Source organism: Thunnus thynnus, chromosome 8, assembly GCF_963924715.1.
Source record: "Thunnus thynnus chromosome 8, fThuThy2.1, whole genome shotgun sequence".
In the NCBI taxonomy this organism is placed as follows: Eukaryota; Metazoa; Chordata; class Actinopteri; order Scombriformes; family Scombridae; genus Thunnus; species Thunnus thynnus.
The window spans coordinates 33,998,099-34,009,105 of record NC_089524.1 but is presented as its reverse complement, the minus strand read 5'-3'; the positions used below and the strand labels follow the sequence as shown (position 1 = coordinate 34,009,105).

At 37.9% G+C, this 11,007-nt stretch overlaps 1 protein-coding gene across 8 annotated transcripts in view; it reads right to left on the bottom strand.

The window, feature by feature from the left end:
* Positions 1-1,473: 1,473 nt before the first annotated feature.
* The window catches only part of ptprfa (protein tyrosine phosphatase receptor type Fa), a 391,566-nt gene continuing 382,032 nt past the window's right edge, over positions 1,474-11,007 (bottom strand). For all 8 annotated transcript variants that reach the window (XM_067598003.1, XM_067598002.1, XM_067598006.1 and 5 more), the window contains 5 exons: positions 10,487-10,609; positions 9,159-9,284; positions 7,697-7,851; positions 5,479-5,614; positions 1,474-3,974 (listed from right to left, as the gene is read on the bottom strand). In XM_067598003.1, the coding sequence (XP_067454104.1) occupies positions 3,906-3,974; positions 5,479-5,614; positions 7,697-7,851; positions 9,159-9,284; positions 10,487-10,609 (609 nt within the window). In that variant the 3' untranslated portion in view covers positions 1,474-3,905. The remainder of the gene's footprint in view (positions 3,975-5,478; positions 5,615-7,696; positions 7,852-9,158; positions 9,285-10,486; positions 10,610-11,007) is intronic.

Genomic DNA, 11,007 nt, shown 5'->3' with positions numbered 1-11,007 from the left:
CACAACGGACAAAGACAGCCAGAGACATGCAAGCATGGACTGTCATCAGTGCACAGCTGACCATTAGCTTTAAGAAATCACACATATTCCCTGCCAAAAAGGTGTGACTAATCCTTATTTTACGGTGGAAATATCAACCTTAGTTCCCAGAGAAATATCTGCCTACTGTAACAGAAGTATATACACAGAGTGGTGAAAAGTGAAAGGAAAAACCTGCATAAATGAGTGGAGAGACTCACTGGTCTCACTGAATGGTTTGATGAGGATGAAAATGATGATGTGCCAGGAAAAAAAACTAAACTCAAAACAGTCAAATTTAAAGAAATCTAAATTTCTAAAAATCTCAAAATGGGTATTATTATAAAAGCTCAACGAGGGTATTATTCATGTTTAGAATCACAGATTCGTTATTAAGGATAAGATACCACTCCAACCCCAAGATCATTGTTTTATGAGAAGAAGTCTATAATACTTTGTTTTGTCAATGCACTCTTTTGCATGTGAATTAAAGTTAACCATACCTTATTAAAACAGCACTAGTGGTGGAATGATACTAAGTACATTTAGTCAAGCAGTGTGCTTAAGGACAATTTTGAGGTACATTTTCTGCCACTTTATACTTTTACTGCAATACGTTTTGATGGAAATATTGTACTTTTTTACTCTGCTACATTTATCTGACATCATTAAGATTTAACTAAGGAAGACTATTTGACTCTCATGAAGACACAGTAGTGTTAAAATGTTAGTCCGTTTGCACAATTAAAGGCTGTCAATGACTTGGTATGCTCCAGTCCCTGTTGTTCTTTGAAAATCATAATCAGTTTATAAAATAAGATAAATATGTAATAAGATAAAATAATAAGAAGAATAAGATAAAATGCTATGTACATATTAATTCATCAGTAATAATAATCCAATAATACACATTCTGCATAATATACCTTTACTTTTGATACTTTAAGTGCATGTTACTGATACTTCTGTATTAGGTGAAATTTTGAATACAGGACTTTTACTCGGAACAGTATTTTTATACTGTGGTATTGCTACTTTTACTTAAATGACAATCTAAATAAATTAATAATTACTCCACCGCTGCACAATACTAAAGTGGCTCCAACACTGGTGTACATTATGTGTGGTGATGCCCAAAATGATTGATATTGAATAAAATGTCTGCTTTCAAAGCTCATGACATACTGTATAAAGCCTAATTTTAGAATTCATAAATGCAATCACCTGATTAATGCACTCTGATGAACATGAAACTTTCTTCATAAATGTGGCACACTACTTAACAGGCAACAGAAGAGAGTGCAGTGAAAGAGAGGGAGAAGAGTCTGTATTATGCACCTCTGCATTATTTTTACCATCTGCCCTTCACAGAGCAGCACACAGGGCTGCAGGTCCACCCAATTTCTCCTTACAACACATTTTCAATCAAGCTAAGAAGTGAAATAAATCCACTGCTTCTATATTAAAAACCCAATTATTCAACTTTATTAACATCAAGGTTTTCAAGACATTTTTCTCTGCTTTTTATTAACAAATAGAAAACAGATCATGTATACAACAGATAGGACCCCTACAGCATGACTCCATGAAGTAAATCCTTTACATCACCCAAAACCACTATACCTTCTCACCTCGTCCAGTGAAAACCACAGAGATCCACCACTGCACATTAGTTAGAAGTCTGTCTGTCTGCAACACAGTGATAAAGTAGTTGAGCTGTAATATATCACGATTGGGGTTCCAGTGTATCTGCTTGTATGTCCTGTTTATGTAAAGCCATGTATTTGCAAATAGAAAGGTGCAGTTCATAAGATGAGCAGGAGAGTCAGAATGTTTGGGGATCACTCAGTCACCTCCCTGTATGATGTCAGAGCCACGTTGGCTGCAGTTTACTGTATGTGGTTCTGATGGAATACAGCACTGTCCTGTCTGTCCATAGTCAGTTTGCTTGACCACAACTGGGCTGCAGCTGGGCTACTTTTGTATCAACACAATGACCAGAACTTTTGTGAAATGAGTATTAACATCAAAATCCTGATCCCAAGTCAAAAGAAGTTAAGCACAACGTTTTCAGTTCAAGTGGAGCTAACGTTAAGTAACGACCAAACCCCTGACCTTAAGATCTGGTTGACTGACTCAGGGTAAGTGAGAAAATATGTTTTTGTGATTTGGGTGAACGGACGACTCAAGGAACTTAGTCGTACGTTCTGATTTTTCTATAGCACTAAATGATGCCCCCAAATCTCAAAATGTCCTCCCAGCGAAACAGACTTCTGTCCATCACATCTTTATTCTATGGTATATATTGCCAACAAATCCCATGAAAAGACCAAGCCAGTTCTAACAGTTGTTAGTAGATCAATTGTAGTAGACTGTGTGTGTATCAAAGCCTGATATATCTTATTCCTCTGTGCCATAAAACTGTTGTTGTCCAAAAACTATTAAAAACACGTCAGTGAGTCACAGTGTTGCACTGGTTGACATGTTTCTTCATTACCATGAACACACACACTGTAGTTTATTTTGATTCAATCCCACACACACCGTCCTGCTGCCAGAAACACTAACTAGAGCATTAAATGTGGAGTCATCCGCGGCTGAAAATAGTCCCCAGCCTGTTTGAGTAATGGTTGATAAAAACTAGAGTGAAAACTACAGTAAAGAAACAAAAACGGCAACTACTTATTTGTGAGGCATTTTTAAGACTCGAGTCTTCAGTAGGAACCAAGAGCCAAAGACACAGTAGAGAAATTTGGAAGTATTGACAGATAGACTTACACTTTGATGGCTCTTTGATGGTCTTTTATGGTATTTGATGACAATAAGAAAAATGTATAATAAACCTGGCCTAATTTGTTCAACATTGAGCCTTGGTCTAGTACTCTCAAGAGAATATTGGTGTCAAATAGATTTATTTTCTTTTTTCATGCACAGAGCATGCAATTTGATGTTGTCGCACTTATTTCACAAAATTTCTCAAGAACAGGCTGTCTGTGTTTAGTCTACCTGAGTCCACTTTAAGAAGGGATATGAAAACTATTGTGCAGCTCTTGCAGTAACCACAACCTTTCTTCTTTTTTTGTTGAAAGTCTCCAGATTTCTGAGGGCTTTGAGAAAATGAATCGACAGTTATGAACAAGAAACTGTACATGGTAGCACTTGTTTGGTTGTGAGTTGTCTTTGTACGTTTATAGCCGTAGGTTTATAGTTCACACACTTGATCTGTTTATTTGATCTGTTTGGTAGATGTCATCATTCTGCTAGATGTCAAGACAGGAAGCCAAAACCCACATTTCCCCTAAATAAGACCAACTGAGTAATGATAACATTAGAATATCATATCTATGGTACAAAATAAAATTATTAGCAGCTGTGAGTATACGCTCTCCAGTATTAATAACTCGGAGCATGTTGAAAATACATGTCCTTTGTGCTAATAAAAAAGATAAGCAAATAAAAAAGACCCATTAAGACATAAAATAAACAATGTAAGTGATTACAAAATAAACTCTAAATATTCATAACAACATAGTAATGATTAATATAAATGAAAATAGCAGAAAAATAGTTTTTGCTATTAGGAGGAGGCGGAAACTGGGGAGTGATGGGAGTATTCAGTCAAGAATCAGAATGAGACATGACTACAAGTCTTTCAGGGTTGGTTTTTGGGAGGTTATGGTGTCTGTGGCAGAGTCATGGCACCGGTCCAGGAGGACGTTGTCTGGTCTCCTCTCCTCCTTCCCCTCGTCTCCCCTGTTTCCTCCTGTGGTCACTCTTTCATCAGTCCTCCTCGTAGCCTCCTCATCAGGTTGTAGGGACTGATGGAGCTGAGTGGATATGGCTCAGAGGAGACACCAAACTCTTCTGAGGGTGTCTTCTGGGCGGGGTTATGTTGCATAGTGATCAAAGCTTCCCAGGTACTCCAGAGCTGCCCGGTAGCACAGTTGGTACTGGTCCTGTTGACAAAAAACATTGTGACTCTAGTCAATCTGGAAGTAGTCAGCCAGAATGACAGCAGTGATAAATAAAGAATGAACAGTATTGAGATATTTCAGGGCTAATGCTTTTGCAGGGCTATAGCAGCTGATAATGTAAAAAAATGTTGCATACTATTATAACCCACTGTAAGAAAGCAGTGGTATAATGTCATTTACTACAGTACTCTGCTTGGGCATAATTTTGAGTATTACTACTTTATACTTCTATTCCACTACATTCATCTGGTTACTTTGCAGATTAAGATTCTACATACAAAGCATATATGATCATTACAACATTATAATGCTGCTTATACAGTAATACTAGTGATAATAGTCTGTTGACTCACATGCACTAACAGGCACGTGCAGCCGGTGCAGCTACCAAAACAAAGAACACAGTAGCTGGGATAACAACACACACAGAGGGAGTGTGACTTCATTCACTGCTCAGGTCGCTATAACTCCACTATATCTTTACATAGCAAATAGTTATTTGCTGACATCCAGTGAGACTCATGTCATTTGTTGGACCTTTAACTTTCTGTCTATACTGGAAGTGTGTGGTGTGTAATATGACTTTTTCTGCTTGTAATCACCTTGTACCTGCATTGATTGAATATGAGAGCAGATTGACAACAGAACGTACAGTGTGAAGGACTGACATGATGAGAGACAACAGTCTGACAAACATCGAGCTCTATTAATACAGCAGCGCTAATTAGATCAGTTCTCTCATACAGCTCTGTAATCAGCTGCTCATATTACTGTTATAATATGCTGACTACTCACAATGTGTTGTGTTTATAACAATATGATATCATAACCTAAGTTGTCTGAGTGTGGCTGTTTAAAATGTGAAGGCTCATCAATGTGTAACAAGCTGATTATTCTATATTATAGTATTGATAAAATATATATTATATATGACATATTTGGGTTAAAAGTTTGAATTCATGTTGATAAATCAGCTTCCATACCAACAAAGCAAAAATGACTTTCTTTAGTGATTATTAGTAAAGACTGTAAATAATGTTAATAACGTCATAACCTGCATCATCTGATCAGTTCAACATCAGAGCTCTTGAAATATGTCACCATAGAAACATGGAGATGCTGCATCACAAAGTCAGCTAGCAGAGCCAATCACAAGCTGGTTGTAAGCTAGTTAACGCTGAATGTAATTTTGCTCTGAAGATGGTCTTCAATCTGATATCTGTTGTGGTTACAGTGGTGTCAGGCTGTGTGACCTCCTCAAAATGTAGATGTGTGTTCCCAGTTTTGTGAAATGTATAGCAGGCTGTGTGAACCCATAACCCAAAACAGGAAATGAAACAAAACAATGGGCATATGCTCAATATTGTAAATCAAAAAGTAACTTCTAATAATCAGATGTTATCTGGTTGATTAGGTTAAATAACTGGCATGGAGATCCCAGTACTCCATCATGTTCCTCATGCAGTCCAGCAGCAGAGTATCATACCTCTGTCTGCACCATGGCCGGCCTCTGAGTTCGGAGCGTCTTGACGGTCTGGAAGAGGTCGACCACCCCCTCATATCTCATCCTCTCCAGGACGATGCTCAGGGTGATGAACACACCGGTCCGCCCAACACCAGCACTGGTGGACACACATTATTAGATTCTCATTCCAAATCACCAGGGGCCTCGTTTATAACTGTTGCGTCCGCACAAAACGGGGCTTCAAAGAGGCATGTACTGCTTCCCATGAAAAAGTTAGGATTTATAAAAACAAATTTACATACAAACATCAGACAGAAAATTGGAAAATTGAAATTGGCGATGCAGATGGTGAGGTGGTGAATTGAAGCCAGATTGTACAATGATTCCTCATACACATTTGATTTCATTTAATATCAAAAATTAATTATGGATCCACTTTATCATAAACATTCAAACCAGCAGTGCTACATGTGTTTGTGCCTGTAGTGACTTCCATTAGCACCTTTCAAATTTAAAAGATATAGGCCAACTCAAATCTTAACCAATTCAACCATTTATTATTTTTATTTATTATTGAAACACTTAATGCAATTCACTGTCTCGCCATCACATTCCCCACCCCCAGAGAACAGCAGAGAGGGCCCGGCTGTCTGCTGCTCACACAGCTGCTGAAATACCAGGATGATGTCAGGATGTGTCAGGTGGCAGGAGTCTGGAAAGTCTGGCTTGCTTTTCCCTGATATTAAATGTGAACATATTGATTCCTTTTCACCTCAACCACATTAACTAACTTATGAAATGATCATCATCAGTTGTAGAAAACCAAGATGACATCAATTATCTTTAAAGAATTGCAGAACAGAGCGCTAATAGATTTTTAACACAATCTTTCAACGTAGTGCATATATTACCAAGAACGATTTTAATTAGTTTTCATATAGTTTTGTGTGTAAAATCACTGCAGTGAACATGACTGTGCTGTCAGGTGCACAGAGTGTACTGGAAACACTGCGTTGGCTGCTACACACGCTCTGCCTTCTCCAGTCACCTCACCAGCACATCTTCACCACCTGCACTCATATATGGACTGTACAAATTAGAGAAACACCTGCATGCTGGATTTTGGAGATAAATAAAGTGTTTGTTGTTTTTTAGATATTGAGGGTGTGTGCGTATCTATATAGATGTTTAACAAATACCAAACGGTGAGCTTCGTTGTCTCTGTGCCACCATCAGTCCATCCCCTGACACTGTCCAGCAACGGGCTTGTTGCCACATCTTCACTTTGTTTAATTTTGTGAACTGTTTCATTCGTTGCACCAACTGCATTAACAGCAGCTGCAGCCTCTCATGCTTTCTTCTGTCTCTTGCTTTTGCATTGACCATATATGGTTCATTATGGGTGTGAAAGGGGTGGATATGAGGTTTGTCCACGTGTGCACATTTTCAGGTTGATTGTGATTCATACAGGGAAAAAATATGCACAGTCATGCATGCATACAGTTTTATAAATCTTTTTTGGCACACGCCATTTTCAGCTTTTGTGCACATACACTTGATCCTACACATTGTTTTATAAAGGAGGCCCCTGGTTCATCACACACATACGCATCTGAAGGACAAATCTGGCCAACATGCCAGAAAACAGGAACATGACAGCCAAAAACATGTTAGGATAAAATCAGAAGTGTAGAAAATCTCTTAAAGATCTTAACAAGCCAACTCAGATTTCTGTAAGTATATTTGTCCATTATGTCAAACGTTATTCTGATTATTCTGTTGAAATGAAGTTAGGAGGCATAGATCACTGCAGTACTGTTTAAAAGAGTAAACATGTAATCTGCACCAATCACAGGATAGACCTCAAAACACGAGGGATTATGGGAATAAGGACACGGATGTTGAATAGTCAGCAGTTCCTTATATATCAGACAGACAAATATTTCTTCAAACACCCCATTATCTATACAACAATAGCAACAACAGTTAATTAGTATATTAATCAAGTTGGAAAATACAGTGATAAAAAATAAATATTTATAACAGAAAACACAGGTAAGCCTACTATCCACTGATTAAAGGGACTGAATTATGATTTAGGGTTAAATCTTTGCCCAAAAAACATGGGTTCAAGTGCCTTCCTCATTAGGACCAAGCTTTGGTCCCCATGAGGACACACACACACACACACACACACACACACACACACACACACACACACACACACACACACAGTTACCTGCAGTGCACAGTGATTGGTCCATCTTGTCCAAATTGCTCCTTAGTTTTATGGACTTGGCCGATGAAGTCAATGAATCCCTCCCCAGTTTTTGGCACTCCTTGCTCTGGCCAGTCAGTGAACTGGAACTGCCTGATGGTCCTCGACTGACCGTCCTGTGGGACACACAGTCACATGGAGACACATACTGTAAGTAACACACACAATCCACAGCCCACTCCTGTTAGATGTAGCATAGACAAGCATTGCAAGTAGTAAGGTTCTACTGTAATGACTATTACTTGTTCCTGTAAGTCTGAGTATCAGTGGTCCAACTTCAGGAGTGATCATTTGCATAATAGTCTTGTGAGTTTCCTCTTGTTTTATTCTTCCTCAAAAAAAAACCCTTTTTTTAATTTGGAAAATAGTCACATATATATGATCATTATCATTATCTCTCTTTTCAATTAAAAGAAATGCAAATGTTCAAACTCAAATGGAAAGAAAAGAAAAATAATGCTGCATACACATATTCATATTTACCTGTGTTGTTTCTTACTACCTTTAACTTATAAACCCTATCACAAAGTCAATCCAAGCTTTCAAATGTGACCTGATCAAGTCTTAAAAAATCAACATTCAGTTTCTAGTTACATCTACGTCTGTATAAATTCATTTTTACTTGCAAATATTATAGTGTTACATGTATTTTTTTACAATGTCTCTTACAAAACAGAACTCGTTTGTTCATTTTTTACTAACATTTCTCTCAGAGTTTTATGTCTTATATCAATATGTTGTGAACAGGATGTATCATTCTCTTGGTATTTTTCTAGTGTGCTGGGGTTACACAAAAAACTTTAAAAAGCTTGTTTTAATTTTTACCATTATTCCAATTATAAGGCACAGATGACTTCTGAATTTGAAAAGATTTTTGATGGATTTCTAAAAGACTTGTTCTTGTTCTTGTGCAGATCTGTGGTAGACTTTAGACAGTCTCTGGTTGGCTAACAGACTGTAGACTGTATTTCATGAACCAATGGCTCTTCTTGCAAAGCCCCCACACACATGACAAGCGCACATAGTGGCAGATTTTTGGTATAAATTTGTGCAGTGATGCATACTGTACATCATCAACAGATGTAGCAGACCTGGTCTCAGTCATGACCAATCAAATCACCTCTTCTTCTTTCCAAGCAGTCATCTCTGTAGCCTGTGTAGGCAGTGCACATTCCAAACCCTCCCACTTACTGTAGGTGCAGTGAATTTCAAAGTCATCAAAATACTGAACAGGCACAAGCACAGAAAAAGAAACCTGTGCATGCGATGAAAAAGCCACTCTGCCAGTGCAAACACACTCTGTTACAAAAATAGAGCCCTAAGTGGCCCTGATGTCCTTTCCAATTAAACCGAGCTGAGCTGCAGCCATCTTCCCTCTGCTGCCTCACGCAACAACAGCAAAACTTCACTGAGGAGAACCTACCCTGGCGTCTGTCACTTTGAACTCTCTCAGGATGTACTGAGGCATGTTGTACTCAGCCATGGGGTCCACAACAAAGTACTGGTAGCGTGCAGAGCGCTCGGCAGGCCAGTACTGATGGCACTTTTCCTAAAGAATGGACAGAAGACATATATCACAATGTGTGGTGCATCTTTTTTGTATTTTCTCAGGGATAGCATTTGGAGACTAATATAAAACCACTATACTTTAAAGTGAGTAATCATGTCATTGTGCTAATTGGCAGTTACTTAAGGGACAAGTGGTCCCTCTGTGTTTAGTAAAGGCAGGGCCTGTGTCCAGAAAACAGCCAGTACTCCTATGTCTGCATACCACCTGGCTCCAGGGTTTGTAAGCCAATTAGTTTGTGGCAAATTGACTAAACTTTATCTTGAAATATGCACCCTTTCAGCACTATCTAAATGAAATTAGATTGTGCTTATTTAAATCTACATTTTGACAAAGAGCCCCTCTAACGAGGGGCCCCATTAATAATGCACAGTGATAGTACACAGTGAACCTGGGGTCCCAGGGCAATGGCCCACTTTCATGACATGAAAGTAGTACAACTAAAAATATACTTGACTACACATGCTATTAAATTATAATTAACTGTATTCAAATACACTTTTTTGTGCTTAAGATAGACATCGAAATATAACAATTTACTTAAATGACACTTTCAGGTATGGTATTGATACATTTTAAGTATATTGAACTAATATTTCTGTTAAAACATGTACATCAAAAGTTGTCGAAAAGATATTGGGTGATATTTAAGTGCATGCAAAGTGCATGCTAAAAAACATCAACAATATATATATATACACAATGTAAAAGATGTAGTTAACATACTTAACATACAATTTAATGTAAAAATAGCACACTGAAGTGCATTTAGTATAGTCAAATATATGTTAAGTGGTATTAATTATATATTCTCTCTACATTTACTATCAAGTATTAAAATAGTGTCAATAATAGCACATTTCATGTACATTAATCATGAGTTAACCACTCAACTACTAAAAATAAGTACAATCTAGTATTGTTTTAGAGAAGACCCTTTTAAATGACAGATTAAACAAACTGTAGACACATTTCACATCCCCTCAAACATAAAATAATAATGCTTAAATATGGTACAAAGAAAGTGAAAGTCTAATTATTTGAATTATCGAAATATTAATTATTCTTATTTTTATTAGAGGTGTGATGCATCTAAAACCAGAATATCATATATGATCTTTAGGCCTAAGGCCCTACAATTTGATGTAATATAACAGGACATGACATGAGGCATGGTGTATTACCCGTCCCATCTCGCGGAGTTTGGTGAGCATGACTACGATGGTGGAGTTGTGTTCCCACAACATTCTCCAGAAGTCCTCTGTGGTCTCAGCTAACGGGCCCTGGGTGGCCATGTATGCTTTCTGCTGCCTGCAAATTGGAACAGAGACACGGCTGTGTTTACTCCTCAGGGTCCTGGCAGCAGCACTCTAATTTAGTTTCCTTTTCAACTTTCCTCCTCTTCAGCCCTAACTGTGCTTCTTGAGCTGAATTTCATTTTCCTGTAATAAAAGTATATGTGATGGCAGATAAATAATGATGCTGAGGTAAATAACAGGTAGGTAAATGATGACATACAGTCATGTTAATGACATCATAAATGGTAATCAAAAAGCTTTAACATACTGTTGTTTAGTTTGTTTAGTCTAGGTTGTGATTGGGTTAGTTTTGTTCATGGACGTGCATAGCTGGATGAACCTGCAGGGGGGCCAAGGGCAAAAATAAGCTGAGGGCCCCTGTTGTCCCCCTCTCATCCCACACTTTG